We start from the raw sequence: 22,120 nt of genomic DNA, 5'->3' as shown, positions 1-22,120 counted from the left end.
AAAAGTTAATCCCTCCAGAGCAGAATCTGCAATTCTAATTGAAACTCCTACTCAGCTACTAATACTAAAACTTATTTTAAAAGTGTAAGATATTATGACCATGGATCTCCCACAAAGAAGTCCACCTGAAAGAAAATATGAGGTTTATTCTGAAATTAATCCCCGAGTACCATTTTCGCTAAAACTGTTAATCCAGATGTGTTGCTGTTACACCACCAGATAGAGTAATTCATGACTGAAATTATTTCTGGGTATTGCATAACTATGAATGTGAAGCAGAAATATGCTGCCAAAATCCAGTTGGGGAGAGCAGTGTGTGAAGATGGGTGAAAAGGTTTAAGGAAGGTGAAAGCAGTGCTGAAAACAAACCATGTAGTGGAAGGCCATCAACAGCAGTCATCAATGAAACCAAAACAGGGTGGACTACATGATTTGCACAGATCAGCATATAACTTTCCAAGAGAGGATAGAAGACCATAGTCATAGTACTGTCAAACAGACTGGGTGTAGGAAAGTGTCTGCTACATGGGTTCCTCATAAATTAACAGCTAATTTGAAACAGAAAAGTGTCTTTAGAGGTGTTGGAAGCATTTGAAGCCTATAAGCCTATCTTTTTCGGCAATGTTTGCATTGGTGATGAGACCTGGGCGTATCTGTATGACTTTGAGAGCAGAAATTTGTGCACAGACTGGTAGCACTTCAACTGCCCTAGAGGAAAGAAATGCAAACACCAGTGCTCACCACAGAAAATAATGATAAATGTCTTCTGGGATGATGGAATTATTTTGCTTGATTTTCTCATGTGTGGGACAACAGTGAACACTTGCCACAAATACATCAACACTGGTGAGAGTATTTTGAATGCCATCAGACAAAGAATTACTTTACACACATACAGTATGTAGTTGCACATGCCTCATATTGTTCATAAAGGATTATGACCTGACAGACATTACTTTCAGTATGGCTCTCATATGCAGTCGAGATACACATAGCTTCTGTCTAAACGTACTGATTACTGTCTAAATGCACAGATTATTGTCTAAATGCACAGATTAATATAAAAACAGATGCAAATAGATGGTTGAAGGCTATCAATCATTTGCTAACAGCAGGGTTGTCAACTAGCTAGCATTTAACTACTTTCTCACCCTGTCAGCTTTTTATCTCAATGTAAATGTTAGTGATTTAAACCAAGACTGAAATTAAAGACTGATTTTGAATCCCAGGACAAGTAAAAATGCAGACAATGGCAGAGTAATTCACAACAATTATGTGAAGAAATTGATATATTTAAATAATGCAAAATGGGGAGAAGAAATATGAATATTTTAAGAATAGCAGTCCTTGAGATAACAATCTCTGGACCTTGATGTTGTAAACAAACCCGGAAAGTAATTTTCAGGTTTCTCTGGGGTTCACCCACACAGCCTCTTGGCTTCACAGCCTCCCTCCTACCTCTTCTACTGCAATTATAGTGATAATAACTGAACATTTGTCCTGGTGTTCATTTGTTTGCATGAATAAATAAGGTATATAACAAGTTTGCATGGATAAATGAGGTATATAACAAGTATAATGAACCATTGACTGATCTAAAGCTCTAAATAGACATTAAGCTTTATTGCTTTTAATACCATTCATCTCCAAAAGTTCCAATGCAAATGAAGAGATAGGAATTGTGAGAGGTTTGGATTGTCCTTCCACCTGCCATGAGCCAACAATAGTGTCATTTTGGATGGGCGGAGGGAAGTTGTCTGCTATAGGTGCCTCGCAAGCAGTTGTAAAGTTCTTTGCATGCTAAATCATATTTGCTGACTTGATGGCTGGGGTTCACCAGCAGCCACTTTGCAAAAGATCTTTTTGTTCCTCAGCCTATATTTAGAAGAGAGAAATGGGGACAAAGAGTTGTTAGTGGCTCACGTACCTGCAATCCATACAAAGCCCATTCTTCTAGTCCCTTCTAGCCATGGTGGAGTAGCCAGGCATCACAAAAGGGTTCATTCCATTAGCACATTCCTTGGGGCAAACCTATGACCCGCTGCTAATGTTGGCTTTCAAGGCACAGAGGAGAGGCAAACTACATCCTACTTAAGAAATATTTGCATAAAAGCAAAGCATGGCTAGAAATCCAGCACAAGAGGTATTTCATACGAGGACATGGAATAGGAAATAAATGGTTTTTGTTGATAATGTTGGTGGGGCAGGAAGAAAATAAAGACATCTCATTGCCTATTTTTCCCTTTAGGAAAATAACTGGAAAAAGATTAGCTACGAACCAATATTCCTGGTTCTGAACAGAATAGTGTATAGGAATTAAAACAAAAAGTATCAAAGCCAAGAATTCTAGATTCTGCTTCCAGTTATTAGAGAAAAATATGATCAAACACAAGATCAGACCTTGTTAGTACTCGGACAGAAGACTGCCAATGAATCCCAGGGGCAGTAAATGGTATTTTAGAGAAAGGAACTGGCAAATCACAATTAATATTATTGGGCTAAGAAATCCTCTAAAATTCCTGGGGCTGCAAATGAGTTGAACGCACATAGATATTCACATGAATGATCTAACAGGGATGATCAATTAATCTATGGTGTCTGTGTTTCAAGTCCATGACTCATGAATCACTGTGGTCAGCTTTCATGTATGCAAAAAAAAGCATTATAATCTCCATTATTTGTGTTGGGGATATTCATGAATTATACCTGTCCATTTTTACAATGGAAATTGAAGAATAATCCTGAGAATCAAAACTCTTCAATTCCTTCAATTTAAATAGGCACAGCTTATATATACTGAATCAGATTGCTATTTATATTGAATCAGTCTGTGTCCTTTTGTACTATTTACTCTGACCAGAAGCTTTTCGCCAAGGTCTCAAAGATAATTCCAAGCCCTGCTGTCTGAAATCCTTTAGATGCAGATGATTAGACCTGAAAGTTTCCACATATAACATATGTGCTGTCTTTGAACTATGGATTCTCCCATGTTGCTTCCAGCTACACTAATATACGCATGAGAACACAGTTTTAATTCTAGCTCTAATTGTGTAGCTGGTTTGGAAAATACCTGTTCTGAGTCTTTTAGGAACTGACCCTACAAGTCTGAATCAACTCCTTTCATTTTAGGTGTTTTCATGAATTCCATGTAATCTATATAAGAAAATGAAACTGTGCAACATCTCTTCATCTTAGAAGAAGCTAATCACTTAGGAGGAGTTTTCAGTTCTTATTATTTGTTTCGGTTTGTTTAATGTGTCTTCATGGTGTATGTTTTAAACTGCTGTAACAGCAGTTTTGTAGTGCTCTGTCCCCAGTTATTTAAGCTTATACTGTCTTTCCTTGTTATCGAGCATGTTCAAATCCACATTGTTCTAAAAATGGTACAACTGATGTGTCCTTTTAGCATGTAGAGACCTGCTGATCCCTTCCCTCTTCCTACTTAAAATTATAGTCATCAGTATGCTGAAACATGCCTGCTTTGCTTTCTTTTTAATTTTCCCCCTCTTCTTTTTAACTCTTGTGACTTGTACATTGGGTTCCCCATGTTTTTTCCAGACCTTCTGAATTCATATTTTGCATTAATGGAAAGGCCTGCACACAGAAATGGGGCTCTTACTGAGACTACCAGATTTCACAGGATCATAAGTTGCTATAGAAGCATTTTTGTAGCTGTGCCTTCTTTTGCTGATTTTTTTTATCTTTAAGGAACATCAAATATGACTACTAAAATAGCAAATGAGAGAGTGCTCATCTGGCCGGGGTGACCCGGCCGGGGTGGTCCATGCCTTGGTCATCTTTAGATTGGACTACTGTAATGCTCTTTACGTGGGGCTGCCCTTGAAAATGGCTCGGAAATTTCAACTGGTCCATCGGGCAATGGCCAGGATGTTAACTGGTGCCCCTTACAGAGAGAGGTCAACCCTCCTGTTTAAGGAGCTCCATTGGCTGCTGTTTATTTTCCAAGCCCAATTTAAGGTGCAGGTGCTTACCTACAAAGCCCTGAATGGTTTGGGGCCCACCTACCTGCGTGACCACATCTCTGTGTACGAGCCCACACGATCTCTTCGTTCATCTGGAGAGGCCCTGCTCGTGATTCCACCTGCATCACAGGCGCGTCTGGTGGGGACGCGAGACAGGGCCTTTTCTGTGGTGGCCCCCCGATTCTGGAACACCCTCCCCAAAGATCTTAGACAGGCCCCTACATTGGCAGTCTTTAGGAAGAACTTGAAGACCTGGCTGTTTTGATGTGCCTTTCCAGAATAGGAAAACTCCAATACCAAGTCCCAGAAGCACTTTAGTAGAAATTAAGATTGCCGGTACACTGCACTTACCCTACAATCCTACACGTCACCTGTCACTTCAGCACTTTTAATCTGTACCCATTACTCTAGCCCGGCCCAGTTTTATTGCGTCTTGGTGTATTGTTTTATTGCTTGTTGTTTTTAATATTGCTTAACTGTTTTGATTTGCTTTAGGTTGTGTTTTGTTATATTGTGTTTGATGCCTTGGCCTTTGTAAGCCGCATTGAGTCCTTCGGGAGATGCTAGAGGGGTACAAATAAAGATAATAATAATAAAAACTTATTTGAGCCTTAGGATCTTGGCATTTGAAGACAGATAAATATGATTGTTTTAACATTTGTATCTAATTTATACTGAATTGCTGGCTTTATACACCTGCTTTATACACCCACATCTTTTGTCCTGCATTTGCAGATGGAGAGACAGGCCTTAATGTGTTTCCGTCTATTGCTGGGTTTATACACCTGTTTTGTTCACCTGCCATTCTGTCTAAGGCTCATGTTTCCAAAGCTGCTCTGCAAAGATATATATAGTAAGGGTTTGTTGAAGAACTCTAGCGACTCTTCCCATTAGTTTTAGCTCAAATAAAAATGCTTGTCATAGTCTAAAGGTACTTGTATTCCCATGAAAGAGAGTGGTTTTCTTTGCATAGTAGGTTTGATTTAACAACTGGAGGATACTGTGGCCTTTTGAAGTAAAATATCAAGAAATGAATGACTTTTTTTTTTCATGGTGCCAGTGGATTACTATCCACTGGCACCATGAAAAAAAAGTCATTCATTTCTTGATATTTCTTGATATGCCAATAGATGGGAATGAGCAAACAGGTTGAATGATAGTTAGCTAGATGATCCTCAGATAGTTCATTTATGTGTATCCATTGGTGGGGTGCCTTATTGTGAAGCCTTGAAGGGTTACTTCAAGTCCTATCTAAAGTGAATTAATGCTTTCCATGCAAAATACATTAGGCACCCCATGATTTCATCCTCTCTTCTTTCTGCAGAGCAATGATGCCTCAGGGAGTGCTTGGAACTGGATGTATTTCATCCCCCTCATCATCATTGGATCCTTTTTTATGCTCAACCTTGTCCTGGGGGTGCTTTCTGGGTAAGTATCTTGCACATCTGCCCTAAAGAGGCTAACAGACAAAGCATGCAGTTGTTATTTGAAGGTTTACCAAAAAAAAGAAGAAGAAGAAGAAGAGGAAGAACAAGAAGTTGTGATATTCCAGTGCAGGAATATTCATTCCTACTTCTATTACTTGTATACTCAGTGAGATTAAAAAACTGCCATGTTGAGAGATTCTGCTTCCCTGGAAATGGGAATGTACAGGGACACCCTGACTGATTGCTCTTACTGCAAGCAGGAGTGGATAAATACTGGTAAACCTGGGACCCTCCTTCCATGCCTTGTTTATTGGGAAGTTGAAGTCTGGCTTGTCTGTCCCTCAAAGAGCCGGGGAAATAAACTGCTGTTTGCTTTTGGTTTATTTCTTTCCAAGTTTCTGGATTGCCAGCTTCAATGAATAAACTGAGGAGTGAATGTTGGTTTAACTATTTCTACTTTAAGGAGTAATCTGTCAGTATACACCTACATGCTGCCCCCACCCAATTAATAAACCTGAATTCTGTAGAAACCCTTATGGTTTCTATGTCTGAATATATCCATTGTGTGAACTTCAGTCTGCTCCATGACTTCTTTTTGTTTCATCCTGTGTTGTTGTTTTTTTAATTCTTGTGATTGGGCTAGAGCAGTGGTTCTCCACCTTTGGTCCCCAGATGTTTGGGACTTCAACTCTCAATAGCCTCATCCATCCTGGCCAACTATCAGGAATTCTGGGAGGTGAAGTCCAAAACACCTAGAGGACCAAAGGTTAGGAATCACTGGGATAGAATAATGGAGCTCCTTGTACATTTATTCTTTATCTATAGGGAGTTTGCCAAAGAAAGAGAGCGGGTGGAGAATCGCCGAGCATTTCTGAAGCTCAGAAGGCAGCAGCAGATTGAACGTGAGCTCAATGGCTACATGGAGTGGATCTCAAAAGCAGGCAGGTCTTTTCCAGTTTCTCTTGGTCTATCTTTCTTCTTTTGATCCTTGTTGCCCTTCTCTATCTTTTCTATTGGAATCTGAGTTGTTTTATCCTCTAATCTGGATGTCATTGCTTTCTGTCATGATGAACAAACTCAATACTACCAAAGGCTGAAAAATCATGTCATAGGCTAATTAGAGGTGTGCGATGTTGCAGCGTTTGTGCACATCTAGTAAATATATTCATGTCAGGGGAAAACCTTTACCTTTACCTTAAACAAGACTCTGAGAGAGATGTGAACCAACCTCCCAGATTTTGCTAATTTCCTGAGAATCAGTTTACAGTGCTATGATACATGAAACACTGTTTTATCAAGCCTAGATATAGAATTTGGTACAGGTTGCCCTGTAAATTGCTAAATCATTATTACTCAGGACATTTCCACTATCCTGAGATGAGATTCCATGTATTTGACAAGAGTTTCAGGGTGAGGTTGATATGGACAGTGATCTCTGTCCATCACTGAGAATCAGAAGGTTATTACCGTATCATCTGTATTAAGGACACTATTGTGATTTGTTACTAGATCAGCAAGTGGAGTCAGGTAGATAATTTTTTTTGTAAATGATTGTGAAAGGGATCAGCATGTTTCTGTATCATAGGGCATAGTCTCAAAACTAGCATTTCTGTTTGAGTTGAAGAAAGTGTTGACTGTATTGGGTTGAGAGAATTTGGTTCTTGTTAGAAGTTTGTGCTTTTAATCGCTTTGATCTTAAAACAACTTTTTATATATAATTCAATTGAATGTATTATTTCAAGATCATATTACCCTCCCCCCCATTAGATTAGATATTTCACATTGCTGTTTTGCAATTCAAACAAAAAACAGAGATTTTGATTCCTTATTTCTTGCATTGTTGTCCTAGATAATGGGCAAAATCCATTCTTATGTAGTGAGTTAAGTTACAGAATCTATGACAGTGGCTTACATGACACCAGAGTACTTAGGGAACTCTGAAATGTCCAACCAAAGACATGTCTGCTCTGTGTATGATTTTGGTTGAGCCAGATAAGTTATAGTTAGGACATCCATTTACTATCTATCTGCATGGTACCAATATACAACTGACACTGAAAATCTGCATGTAGGAAATCACAGGCTGTGAAGAGAGAGCACACTCTGTGTCAACAGAAAAGCAGTGTCCGTGTATAAAACACGTCTTACTCCCTTTGGCAGAAGGAATTGCTTCTTATTTTTGTTGATTGGCCAACAAGGGAATTTGTTTCCCTTACAAGTTGTATAAATACAATAATGTTGGTCCTAGGAGCTGACAAGTACGGGGTGTGGGAGGGCATTCTCCTGAGTCATATTTTTATAACAGTGATTTTGAAAACACTGAGCAAGCCAAAGAAAATAATTGGTACTTTTTTCAGGCTATCACTCCACTAAAGAAGCCACTTGGCTTCCTGTTGACTAGCAAAAGTATTTTCTAGCCTGCCCAGCTTTCCATCCAGACATGTAATCTAGAGTGAACAACTTATTATTCTCTTGGTTTTGTTGATCTGAAACTCCTGTTTCATCTAGCCAGAGTGAAAGATACTGGTAGTCTCCATTGGAAACAAGTGTCCCACTTCTAAAGTATTCTATAGCTAATTATTACATTTCGGGAACATTTAGATAGTTTGCTCTTTGCCGGCTTAGTGAGTGCTCAGTTTAATTGCGTCTTTTCTCTTAGAAGAAGTGATATTGGCAGAGGATGATATAGAAGGAGAACCTCGTCACCCTTTTGATGGTAAGACATCACCTTCTACACATATATCAAGTAGGAGGGTGTGTAAGGCAGCAATCTCATGATTTCATTGGTTGGTTTGAGTTACATTCATTAAAGATTGTGTAAAGATGTCGTCAAGAATGTAGCAGGGGAGTGGGGAGCAAAATGAAAACTTTCCACCCAGAATTAATTCTGCCCACCCACCCCATGCGGGGACATGAGAGAAGCCTCCCACAAGGATGGTAAAACATCAAAACATCAGGGCATCTCCTGCGCAACATCCTTGCAGACGGTGAATTCTCTCACACCAGAAGCGACTTGCAGTTTTTCAAGTTGCTCCTGACACGGAAAAAAAAACCCCACCCCATGAAACTTTCTTTCAGTCCCCAAATTTCTAGTACTACAATAACTTGAAACTTCAGTTGAGCATTTAGAAAAAAGACCACATTCCATAATAATTATTATTATTTATTTATTTGTTTGTTTATTTATAGACCACCCTATCTCCTCAAAGGGACTCACATGACAAGGAAGCCAGAGTCCTGACTTTGCGGGACTTGAGAAGGTTACCAATGGATAACTAGAGCTCTTGAAAGTCACAGGGTCATCCAGCTGGCTTTATAGCGAATGGAAACAAAGGATGTGACAGTTCCAATTTAAGGAGTGGGAATACAACTATAGAGCTTACTTGTACCATGGCCAAATATCCTGTATCATCCCAGTAATATAGTGTTGCCGGCACGGTTAGGCTGGTAAAGCCAGCTGCTTATGCAAGAACATTCAGACAGCTAGATTACCTGATGGACATGGGAGACCCAAGTTCAAACTAAAGTTCAGCCAAAGGGGCCAAAAGAGATGTTACATGCAAACGTTTATTTTTTTAATTCTGAAAATGGCTTTCTTTATGGTTCAGGTAGAGATCCTTCAGAGTGGGAAAGTGGCCTTGGCATTAACCATTTCCCTATTGTTTTCAACCAGCAAGAGTTTGGAGATATTCGCATCCTCTTTAAGTCTGTCTCCAGGCAAAGAAAAAAAAATCTCTGGAAATGCCAGGCTTTGTTGTTGTGAAAACCTATTTTATTTTATTTGTTTTGCTTGTTGTAATAGATTTATTCAAAACATCTTATTCTCGATATTTTCAGGCACTCTGTTCAAGCTCAAAGGTATATCTGAAAACCCACAAGAAGAAAAGTGCTTGATGATATATGTCCTAAATGCTGGTTTTTGCCCTGACTGGAGCAGACCAATACAATACAAACTTGGCTTTTCTGATGTGCCTTCGGAGAGTGACCGTCTTCTAACCCATTTGTTAGTTATTCATCTATAGTTGTCCACGTGATGCACTTTCCCCTACCCTTAATGAAGACCAAACCCCACTGCTCCTCCTTCTCGGACTCCTCCCTTACAAATACACTTTTCTATTTCCTATCTCACCCAGAGTTTTAATATTTTAAACATTTTATCTTGTACATTTGGCCCGACCTTTGTGTTTGATTTTATTATGTTATTTTGCACTATTTTATTTTGTTACATTATGTATTTTGTTGTGTTTAATTTTCTGCTGTTTTTATCTTATTTTGTTGTATTATTTTTGGGTTTGGCCTCATGTTAGCCGCCCCGAGTCCCCTTTGGGGAGATGGTGGCGGAGTATAAATAAAGATGATGATGATGATGATGATGATGATTATTATTATTATTACCTACATGTTGACTCACCATACAATTGGTGAGCCCCCGGTGGTGCAATGGGTTAAACCCTTGTACCAGCAGGACTGAAGACCGACAGGTCGGAGGTTCGAATCCAAGGAGAGCACAAATGAGCTCCCTCTGCCAGCTCCAGCTCCCCATGTGGGGACATAAGAGAAGCCTCCCACAAAGATGGCAAAACATCAAAACTTCTGGGCATGCCCTGGGCAACATCCTTGCAGACAACCAATTCTCTCACACCAGAAGCAACTTGTAGTTTCTCAAGTCACTCCTGACTTTAACTCCCACAATTCCTAACAGCCTCAGGCCCTTTCCTTTCCCCCCTCAGCCGCTTAAGCCTGAGGCTATTAGGAATTATGGGAGTTGAAGTCCAAAACGCCTCGAGGACCCAAGTTTGCCCATGCCTTCTTTAGACCCAGGTCCCATCTCTAAGAAATCTCATTATGTTCATACAATATATACAAATACTGGTATTTCAATCTTCAAAACAACCTGAAACCGAAAACGCTTTTGGCCCCAAACATGTTGGATCAGGGATGTACTCAACCAAGACTGTTTAATGTATGGGCTGTAGAATGGAGCCTGAAGTAAGGAGCCGTGGACAGGAGGAGAGAATGGAAGGTTGGCCTGAATGCTGATTGGTGGAATCTTTGAGGAGATTTGCATAAGGCTGGGAAAAGCGGCAGTCTGAGTTAGCTACAGGGAAAGGTGTGAGAAAATGTGGGGTTTTAAAGGTTAAAAATAATTACTTTGCCTTCCTATGTTTAATTTCTATAAGTAAAGGATTAGTTTTGTTTAATACACTTTTGGCCTCTGAGAATGCTTCCTGTATAAATGGTTGAATTCAGACAAGCTGCCCGTGGTGATAACATTGAATATATGAGACAGAAGCTGCAGAAATCCCCACAAGAACATTGAGAGTATTGGGTTTCCGTGAGTTTTATGAGCTGTTTTACAGGTTAAATACACCCTGAAGATGTATACAGTGGGGACAAGCAGTGCTTGGCAGTGTTTACTTTTGGTTTGCTGTGAGTTTTCCGGGCTGTATGGCCATGTTCCAGAAGCATTCTCTCCTGATGTTTCACCCACATCTATGGCAGGCATCCTCAGAGGTTGTGATGTCTGTTGGAAACTAGGCAAGTGAGGTTTATATATCTGTGAAATGTCCAGGGTGGAAGAAAGAACTCTTGTCTGCTTGAGGCAAGTGTGAATGTTGACCACCTTGATTAGCATGGAATGGCCTTGCAACTTCAAAGCCTGGCTAGTTGTTGCTTGGGGGAATCCTTTGTTGGGAGGTGTTAGCTGGCCCTGATTGATTCTTGTCTGAAATCCCCCTGCTTTTGAGCATTGCTCTTTATTTACTGTCCTGATTTTAGAGTTTTTAAAATATTGGTAGCCATATTTTGTTCATTTTCATAGTTTGCTCCTTTCTATTGAAAATGTCTACATGCTTGTGTATTGCAGTGGCTTCTCTGTGTAGTCTAACATAGTAGTTGTTAGAGTGGTCCAGCATTTCTTTGTTCTCAAATAGGTTGGTCCATTAGGTGCTCATCAAGGGTGAGGAGGATATTGTTTGCAGGTCCCGACAAGTGATGTCACACAAGGGAGACATCACCATTGTGACCAAAATGGGGGTCAGGGAAAGCCCTTGCACTTAATAATTGCACTGAACGATATGCAAGTCTTTGTGATTGGTGGGTTAGAGAGTAGAAATCCAACATTTGGCCACAGTAGTGGGACTTCCTCAGAGGAACCCTAAGCAGTGGTGCAAAGGGGGGGATTCTAGAGAAGCGTACTTATCGGAAAACCTAGTGACATCTTCCTTTATTTGTCTTCTCTTTAAATCTCTCAACCTTGAAGTTGTTTTTCCGTAAACAAAGGTCAATTAGAATGTTTACAAAACATTTGCATGTAACATATAAATGAATGACCCCATTAGGTGACTTTAGATTAGTCACTGAAATTGAACTGGGTGTTGATAAAGCTTCTACTTGGATTGCTTCCCATCTTCCTCTTTCTGTCAGTTAAGTTAATGGGGAAGTTATAGTCATCGCAGAGAGTCTGCAGTAATCAGAATAGCTCAACTAACATGGTCCCTAACCAGGATGACTAGGGCATTCTGGGATTTCTCCCCCCCCCCCCCAAATTTCCAAATTCTGAACATGCAAAACATGTCCTTTTTAATTTACTGAGTCTAAGAGGCCTAGAGAATAATGTGTTTTTCTTTTGCGATGTTCCTATTGTAGGAGCTCTTCGGAGGGCCACAATTAAGAAGAGCAAGACAGATTTGCTGAACCCAGAGGAAGCAGATGACCCGCTGGCTGACATCTCCTCAGTGGGTAGGTAAAACGAACATGGCGACAAGTGCTCCGATATAAGCTTCAACTTCTTCAGGCCCACCTTTAAAGTGAACATGTGTTAGAGAAAGCATTTCTTAAAACTAAATTAAGTAAGAACACCATACCATAAAGATCCTTTGAGCGGGGTTATGCTAGATCTTCTGGTCTGACTCTATAGGAACTTCTGAAAGAAGCATCCCATATAGTCATACTCGAGGATCTAGCAAATGCCTAGAGACACCCTTTTTCTCCAGGTGAGTAAAACTGCATAGAGAGGGGTTCCACAGCTATAGGGGTCTTATATTACATTTATTTCAATGCTCAGAATATTTAACTTGTTTGGACCACACCTCTTAGAATCCTCCAGCCAATATAAACTTCATGCTGGATGGTGGATCCTGGAAATTGTAATCCAAAAACAACTTTTTCAAATAATTTTTGTAGTGCTTTTTTCCAGGCCACTTTTAGTCCAGATGTGATTCAGTAATAGATCCCAATCCAGTAAGTGAAGACCATTGTGTTAACAGGCTGCAGTATATGTGTAACTGGATAATGCAAGTGCCACTCTTATGGGAAACATTTTTTCTAGTATTGTAGTGTCATCTTTAACAACAACAATGATAATAAATGTATTGCCTGCTTCTCTCTGTGGCTCGAGGTAGGATACAACATTATTAGAACAAGAGATAAAACACTGTTAAATGACATACAACAAGAAACAGAGAGTTAAAATGCAAGTTAAAATCCACTGACAAAATGTAGATTAAAATGCAAAACTTGAATTTGATTGGGTATGCTTGCTGGAAGAGATGGCTCTTAAATTCCAACAACTGATTTAGCTGTCAGATCTCTCCCAGCAAGACATTCCACAGTCTTGGGGCAGCTGATGAAAAGGTCCATTGGGTGATGGTTGCCAGTCGGGTTCTGGTCAGCTGGAGTAGATGCCCCCCAGGGAACCTAAGTATGTGGGGCGGATTGTACAGGAGAAGGTGATCCTATAGGCAACCTGGACCCAAACCACGCAGGACTTTAGAGGTCAAAACCAGCACTTTGCACTTTGTCCAGAAACTAATTGGCAACCAGTGGAGTGACTTTAGTATAGATGTAATATGCTCACTCCTGGATGTCCCTGTGACCAATCTGGCTGCTGCCTTTTGAACCAACTGGAGTTTCCACACTTGGTACAGTGGTAGTCCAATGTAAAGTGCTTAACAAAAGTCCAACCTTGAGGTAACTAGCAAATGCATTACCATCTTTAGGTCCTCAGATTCTAGGAAAGGGCACAGCTGGCATATCCGCTGAAGCTGATAGCAAGCACTCCTGACTGTCACATCAACTTTGGCTGACATTTGGACCATTCCCAAGCTGCGAACACAATCTTTCAGGGGAAGTGTAACCTTATCCAGAACTGCTTGACACATTTTCATCCGTAGATTAGGACCCTCAATGGCAAGCACCTCTGTTTTGTCTGGATTCAGTATCGAAAGCTGCTGATAGGTCTAGAAGCACCAATAGGAATACACAGCTCTTGTCAGTGTTAAAATGGAGATCATCTCTGTATTCTGCTATGAAACCGGTTTGAAATGGGTCAAGGAAGTGTGTATCATTCAAGACTGCCTGGAGTTGCAAGTCGACTGCCTTCTCAATCACCTTCCTCAAAAAAAGGAAGGTTTGACACTGGCCTATAGTTATTAAGGTCCAGGGGATCTAGGGAGGGCTTTTTCAGCAGTGGTCTAACTACTGATTCTTTTAAACAGGGTGGAAAATTCCCTTCCCTAAGAGATGCATTGATAATTTGTTGTATTTGAAATCTAATTGAATCTCTTCCCTGGACAACAACAAGAAGCAATTACTGGACTCACTGGTGTTCTTGAGTTGTGAACAGAGAGAACAATTACCAGTGTTGAACAAATAATCTGGTGAACAAATAATCCCAGAGCACAATGTCAGCACTGTGTGTCCACCCACAAGCACATTCTGTAGCTTGCGGGGCAGGAGTTGTACATAATTTAGTTCACCCTGCTACTTTTAGAGGGAGCAGACAAAAGAAGGGATTTTTAAAATATAAATTTAATAGCAATTTTCAATTTGAATACTACCAAACATTTTGCAACCTGTAAAGGAAAATCTTGTGGCAATCTTTTCCAGAATTAATGCTGCTAATGATGCTGTGAACTGTGAAAAGCGATGAACCTTAGGCTTTCCTTAGGTCTCTTCCTGCTTCTGTCTACTGAAGGTCAAAATGAGATCTAACTGGCAACTAAATGTATTTCATACTTCCCGAATGCAAGATAAGATGTTGCTCTGGCGCCTCAGTTGTGGTTATTGTTAAGCATACTGGATTGGATCAGCTACAGGACTGAACTAGTTTAGTATGCATTGTATATTTAAAGGCTTCCCGGTTCCTAACATTTATCTCTTCTCTGCAGGTTCACCCTTTGCTCGAGCCAGCATCAAAAGTGCCAAGCTGGAAAACGCCACTTTCTTTCACAAAAAAGAGCGGAGGTTGCGTTTCTATATCCGTCGAATTGTCAAAACTCAGGCCTTTTACTGGACAGTCCTCAGTCTGGTAGCTCTCAACACTTTGTGTGTTGCTATAGTACACTACAACCAGCCAGATTGGCTATCTAACTTCCTCTGTGAGTACCAAAACTTCCGTATTTTTCTTTTTTCCCAATAATCTTGGAAGGAAAGGAGAAACTCATACAATGCAGTTTTGCCACAAGAATCATGTTTGGCCATGAAAGTTTATAGATAGTATAGCCAGTTACAAAACAGTGATAAAGACTTTTTCTTTACACAAATCTATGGAGATAATTAAGCTCCCATTTAAGTATTGTCATTTGAAATAACCAGAAATCCCCAGATTTTGGATTTTTAAAACATGTTCCTCTGAAATAAATTTTCATTTGTTACTGTCTTCAGAGAGCATACTGTGATCTGCAGTATGTTTTTATAACCCCTCTATCTCCTGTATTTCCACTTAAATGCTTTATTTTTATCTCATTCCAATTTTAATCCAGGGGTTTTTGGTCCAGGGGAGGCCCTGTTTTCAATCAGAAAACTCTCTTTCTAACAATTGTTTCTTTGTAACTAAACAATTACAGCATTTTGATACCACATTAACTGTCATGGTACCATCTGTGGAATTGTGGGTTCTTCATCTTGGCTTACACAAATGGGGTTTTGAGTCTGTACAGAGACCCCATTAAGAAAGTTCAACAGCTGAGTAGCTTTGGCAGGAAACTCCAACACTTCCCCACACTGCATAAGGTCCAGCCCCCTCAGACTATTGTCCTCTCAGTTTATCTTCATCTGCTGTAAGAGGAACTTGTTTGATCTGTTCTTGCTAAGCAATTCCCTCATCACTGTTGTTCTATAAGCAAGATCAAACTACATCCTGATTAGGGTCATCAATGGTCACTTGTCCATTCTCACTCTCCATTCCATCATGAGTGGATCTCTACAGGCTCTCATTTATTATACACTGATCAACAGTACTGTGAAGAATCATCATGCATCTCGGTATAATATTATGATTGATAGAATCATAGAATCATAGAGTTGGAAGGGACCTCATGGGCCATCCAGTCCAACCCCCTGCCAAGAAACAGGACAATCGCGTTCAAAGCAAACCGAACTCATGGCCATCCAGCCTATGTTTAAAAGCCTCCATAGAAGGAGCCTCCACCACTCTTTGATTGGAATGGCTATCCTACGTCTTGGAAAAATTGATTAGAATTACTATCTTACATCTTATTAGCCATGCTCATCCACTCCTAGAAATCTGTGCCACAATCATTCACCTAATTTGAATTACAGTGATACCATAGTCATTACAGATCTCCATGGTACTGTAGCAGATCATCACTATCATCATGTCATATACTTACATCATCTCCACCTCCATGTGATACAACTATGTTATTGGTTAGACCTCTGATACTAGTTCTGAAACCTACTGCTACCCCACAGAGTAGAAGTATATGTTGTTTCTTTTCAAAGCACTAGTGTGACTACTGTCATTGTTTACCTAGCACCACTTCCTTGTGTGTTACTAATATGGTTACTCAGACTGTTTCTTCCCTTGCCTTTGTGTCTCCATCAATTCAATCTTCTTTTCTGGTTCCATCTCTTCTGGTCCAGCCTGTGTCACCAATACTACATGTTGGGCAGAGTCCTCTGATGAAGTTTATGACTCAGCATCCTCCTCTCCTTCCTCACCTTTTCCATTAGCCTCTTCACCTAATGCTGAGGTCACTGACTCAGCTACACTCTCTCCTCCTGAGGACCTGTAACATTATGCAGAGCTGGTACTATACATGACCAGTGAATATCACTGCTTCACCAACACCAATTGCTGATCTTGCTTTTGAGCATATAGATATGCAGGACTCTACAACAATGATACATCCCCCTTGTTAGGCTTAACAGAAGGTGATTAAACAGTCTTGCCTTAAACCTTCTTCTGTGCCTCTGTACAAGATGCCTCTGTTCCACACCCTGTGCCTAATTCTCTTGTTGTTGTAGAGGACTTGTGATTGAGAGGCGGTAAGAAAGAATAACACAACAGCAGATAGAAAAGGAAAGGGAGACTGGTTGCCGATTTTAATCATCTTCTACCTTGGTTCTCCAACTTTCAATTATCCAAGCATGTATCTCAGCATACCACAATCTTTTTGGGACAAAATGATAATACTCATTCCATACAAAAAAGAGTGCTGGTCTTTCCAACGCAATTTTATGAATCAACACCCCAAATAATGATACGATAAATGGATTGGATTGGAACCCCCCAAATAACCCGAGGAACAGGCCTGAAACAACAAGATTTTTTTTTGTTGGGCTGTGTTATTATCCATGGATTTTGTTAATGCTCGGGTTTTGTGAGACCAGTCACTCTCGTTGCAGCGGTGTAGTAATGATGAGGTCGTGGACCATATTTTAGTTTTTGTGGACCACTGGTGGTTCATGGACCACAGGTTGGGAACCACTGATATAAAGAAAGTTAAGGAGGTCATTACTAATCATCTCACCTCTTTTAATAGGAAAAAATAAAAAGGTCAGAAGATCCCATCAGAAAGCACTGATTTAAAGTTGAAAGGGACCAAGTTCTATTGAGGCATCATAGATGGAAGGGGAAAGAGAATTGTGAGATAATATACAACTTTGTAGTGTATTGTGTGGAACCTCCATTTTAATTCTGTATTCAGTTTAATGTAACATAATAAAGGGCATTTATCTGCTGTGGAATCAACTCATAATAATTCATAGTCATCATTGTCATCATCATTTAATATGGAAGAGTTGTGCGAGTCCTGAGTTTATAGTCTGATAGAATGCATCCCGTTTACAGATTTCCCAGCCTCCATGAGAAACAAGCCACAGAGATAAATGACTCCTGAATTGTATTATTGCAGTTGTGGCAGGAATGTTGCTATTGGATTGCTTTTTGTGGAACATTCGTTGCTAGATTGATTACTAGATTCCTTATCTGTGATAAACTTAAACAGGACCATCTTTTAAATGGAAGTCTTTTCCTTTATAACAACATTTATAAGTAGTTTAAAAAGTTCTTAACAATCTGTTCACCAAATGACTTGCTTCTGGTAGAAATTAGCACTTTCTCAAGTCCACAAAGATGATTTTTTTTAAAAAAAAAACTTATTTCAGAGAGAGAATCCTTAACAAAGCTGGAAATTGTAGCAAGTCACATGGGAGTAGTTTTGTGGCAAGGAAAACAAAGCATGTGATAGCTTTGCAGAATGAAAAATATTTTCACATTGTTTCTCTATCTCTGTTTCTCTGTTCTTTCAGACTATGCAGAATTCATTTTCTTAGGGCTCTTTATGTCCGAAATGTTTATAAAAATGTATGGGCTCGGAACGCGGCCTTACTTTCACTCATCTTTCAACTGCTTCGACTGTGCTGTAAGTTTTTTTTTACAATATATTCCACAGAGCTTCTGTTGTTTCCTGACCCAGTAGTGCTTAGCTAGCTACTTATTCCAAGTGCCTCTCTACAACAGAGGCTTGCTAGCATGGAAATATATCAACACTCAAATGAACATCTTTGCTTTATATGTTCTAGCCTTTACTCTTTGAACAGAAATTTTGTTCACCTGTAATGGCTAAATGTACGTTGCTACTAGGACCAAATAAATAAGATCTTGGCATTGAAAGATTTACTGTTGCTCTATTTGCCTGCTATTAGAACTTCAAATATTTGATTCAGATAGCATCAGCTCCTTCAATATATATTGTGCAATTTTGGTGCAGGTACACATTGAACCCAAGCTTAGTAGTTTGAGTGTTGGACTATGACTCTAAAGACCAGGATTCAAACCTCCACTCAGCAGTGGAAACCCACTAAGTAGCTGTGGACAAATCACACTCTGTCAGCCTCAGATGAAGTCAGTGGAAAACCCCTTTGAAATAATTCCTGCCAAGAAGACCAAAGGATAGTGATCTTAGGATCACCATAAGTCAGAAATGACTTGAAGGCACAACCACACACCAAACATGTTCTGATGCTGAAACTGGAAAAATGCCTTAGCACTTTTGAGATTATCTGAGAAAAAGTTTCTAGCATAAACTTCCATGGACTACACTTCACATTTTCAGATAAAGGGTAAAGTCCACTTCATTCAGATGTGGATTAAATTGCTTCTGATGGAATATATCATAACCCATGCAAGTTTAGGCTAAAAAAATATTTTTTCCAGTTAATTTCAAAAGTGCTTTTAGATTCCTTTACATCTTTTTTTATACTGAAATAAACTACTACATCTATCTTTCTCAAGTGAAGCTGAAGTTTCTTCTTCTTGAATCTGGAGTTTTTTAACACCTTCATTACAGTTTTCACTCAACTTGCCAAGGCATTAGATGATCAAGAAATAAGTCAAAACAAAATGTATTAAGCAGACTATTTTATGTGACTTGTTTATGCTTTGAATATTTACGTTTGATGATTCTAAAGCTAATTGTGACAAATCCAGTGCACTGTTAAACACAGTTGCAGAAATATTTGTATTTGTTGGAATGATTTCAACTAGGGCAGTTAAATGGTTCTGGTTTCTTCGGGACATCTATTTTTTAGAATGTCACGGTTCTATGCTGTCCCATCTGTCCCAGGAAGCCCTTTCCTAACAGGCTGTGTATCTGCCCAATTTCAAGCAGAAGTGTTTCACACTCTATACTACTTCATTCTTTTTTCTAGAGATCCATGATCGAGTCTAGAACCATTCACATGTGAAACATATGCTTCATTAGTGAGCCCCAGCCCCCCTTTGTATGTGTATACTTTGCATGTGAATATCTAATTAGATAAGTAAGCTATGTCTATGACTGCTGGCAAATGTCTTGTTCAGAGTGGGGCCTACATAACTTGGTGTCTTGCCTTCATTTTGGACAGGTTATCATTGGGAGCATCTTTGAGGTGATTTGGGCTGTGGTAAAGCCTGGCACCTCCTTCGGGATCAGCGTCTTACGAGCTCTCAGGTTACTGCGCATTTTCAAAGTCACAAAGTAAGTGTTCTTGAGGTCAGCATCTCAATAATGAAAATGTGTTAGTTAGTTAGTCCCTGAATATAGGCATGTCTACATGTATGTTATCTAAAGTAGGTTAGTTCTGCAGGTATATATTGTAGAAATATGTGTCCAAAGGGCCCTTTCTATTTGCAGGTTCTGCATCCATGGTTTCAATTAACTGCAGTAGTAAAGAATTTAACAGTGCAAATATTTTAAACATCCAAAAATACAATATTCCAAAATATTCCAAAAAAAAAAAAACCAAAACAGTGCAGTATGTCTAATTCCTCCCCCATCTCAATCAGTAGTGTCTCATGAGTACTTGGTGGAAGTTACTCTGCAGTGTTCCTCTGCTGAGCGTAAAGAAGCAGCTGAGGTGTGGTATGGGAGCAAATGACAGGAAGTAAAACTAATTGCTGAGGGGTGGGAGGAAAGATGGGACTTGCATGCATGGTGGCAACTGCCTTTGTGGGGTGCAAGGTTGTGTGAGAAAAAGATTTGGTCAAGAGGGAAAGCATGTAAAGAAGGAAGACTGGTTGTCAGGGTGAGGTATACATGGTCATGACAACTACCTTCATAGTGTGCACAGAGTGATGGAGAAGAATAATTGAGTGATGCTTGATCTCTGTTCTATAAGGGATTTGCACAGCCACATTTTTGGTGACTACTGGAGATCCTGGAAGCAATTCCCCACAAATACTGAGGGCCCACTATATGTACTTAAACACAGTTAAATAGAAATATGTGAGATTTGTCTTGCAAATATATCTTCATACTGTTAAAAAAAGAATAATTTGGAATTCCTAAGTTAAGAAAGTTTAATGGAGCATAGTTTTGTATATATCTAGTGAGATATGCTGTATGTGACTTTTGTACAAACATTGCCAGTTCTTGTGTGTCCTGGGGGACATAATTTTGCTGCATCTCTTTAACTGGGATAGGAATGGAAGCAGAACACAAATAAAGTATAAAAATCATTTTTGAAGGTTTATTACATCCTGCCTAAAAAGGGATAGGAAAACATGTTAATCAACAGGAGCAAACATTAACTATCACTGGCATTTTGGAGTATACATTTATTTATGAAAAGACAATAAACATGGCAATTCTTTGAAGGTGTCACCAGGCTATATACTCTACAGAAGTAACAATCAGTACCTCGTTGCTTTTGTATGCAGTCCCCAAATTGTCAGATAAAATATCATATTGTATTGTTGCCCCCCCCCCCCACATATTTGTGTGTGCTGTTTCCACGGATTTGATTATTTACTGCCATTTCTCCTGCTCCCTACGCCATTTTCAATAGACATCTATAAGTCTCATCTCACATTCCCAGTCTCTTTGGAAGCCTCATGAGAAAAAAAACCAAGAGAGACTGGGAATGTAAGCTGAGGATCACAAGTCTCTATTAAAAATTATGTTGGATTGCTCGTTCACATGCATACTGCTTACAAAGCAAGCTGAGGGGGAAAATGGCACCAACCCCAGATTTGGCAACAGGGAAAGTGAATGGTTGAGGGGGTGGGCTGTCAGTTCTTCCTGCCTTCAAAGGCATATGCTGCTTCTATAGCAAGCTGAGAAAGTAAAAAAAGGCACCAAGCTCTGATTGGGCCATTTTTTTTTTTTGTAGCAGAAACACCTTTTCCTTTTTTTTTTCTTTTCTTTTTTTGCCATAGGCTTGAACAAGGCATAGGCAAAGCCAGGATGTCAGCATAGGTTAGGCTTGGCAGCACCCTTACTGAATGTAAAAGGTTTGGGCAGGTATTGTTCAATTTGTGTGCTTTGAGTAAAACAGAGAAATACAATATTTCAGTGGAGTCATAAGTACAGCACTGGAGTAGAACCTGGGAGGAATCCAGTTTCCATTATTGAAAACTGTCTTCCCTTCCACCCCAATCCATAAGTTGACTCAGTGACTTTGAACCAATCTTTCTCTTTCAAGCCAACCCGACTCACAGGATTGCCATGAGGATATAATGGAAATGAGAGGAGCACCTAAATCCCTCTGAGCAACACAGGAAGTGCTAGATTTGTAAATCCACATGGCATGGTATTCATCAGGCTGTATTTCCTCTTTAGTGATTGCTGCTTGGTTCTAAAAGACGCTTTCTCGACATAGCTAATAAGTGGATTATCTTGACAGGTACTGGGCTTCCCTACGAAACCTAGTCGTATCTCTGCTGAACTCCATGAAGTCCATCATCAGCCTCCTGTTTCTCCTCTTCCTCTTCATAGTCGTCTTTGCCCTTTTGGGAATGCAACTCTTTGGGGGCCAGTGAGTAAAGGGAACAAAGGGATGGGGATTGTGATTTTCATTGTTATATTCTTAGTGGAGATATCTTCCATAGGAATTATACGTTATGGCATGATGTAGCTGGTCATCTCCCAGCACAGCCCCTTCCCCTGTCCTCTAGCACGTCCAACTTTGGAGCTGATGTGA

The 22,120-nt window shown here is 39.8% G+C and overlaps 1 protein-coding gene across 8 annotated transcripts in view; it reads left to right on the top strand.

The window, feature by feature from the left end:
- Window positions 1–22,120, top strand: part of CACNA1A (calcium voltage-gated channel subunit alpha1 A) — a 340,921-nt gene that overhangs the window by 193,793 nt on the left and 125,008 nt on the right. For 7 of the 8 annotated variants that reach the window (XM_067463748.1, XM_067463751.1, XM_067463753.1 and 4 more), the window contains exons 9-16: window positions 5,308–5,411; window positions 6,236–6,351; window positions 8,070–8,126; window positions 12,059–12,151; window positions 14,581–14,790; window positions 17,969–18,081; window positions 19,565–19,677; window positions 21,824–21,955. In XM_067463748.1, coding sequence (XP_067319849.1) covers window positions 5,308–5,411; window positions 6,236–6,351; window positions 8,070–8,126; window positions 12,059–12,151; window positions 14,581–14,790; window positions 17,969–18,081; window positions 19,565–19,677; window positions 21,824–21,955 — 938 coding nt within the window. The remainder of the gene's footprint in view (window positions 1–5,307; window positions 5,412–6,235; window positions 6,352–8,069; window positions 8,127–12,058; window positions 12,152–14,580; window positions 14,791–17,968; window positions 18,082–19,564; window positions 19,678–21,823; window positions 21,956–22,120) is intronic. The other variant, XM_067463749.1, reaches the window with a different exon arrangement.

Source organism: Anolis sagrei, chromosome 2 (genome assembly GCF_037176765.1).
Source record: "Anolis sagrei isolate rAnoSag1 chromosome 2, rAnoSag1.mat, whole genome shotgun sequence".
Lineage (NCBI taxonomy): Eukaryota > Metazoa > Chordata > Lepidosauria > Squamata > Dactyloidae > Anolis > Anolis sagrei.
The sequence above is the reverse complement of the archived record's forward strand: the minus strand, read 5'-3'. Positions and strand labels throughout refer to the sequence as shown.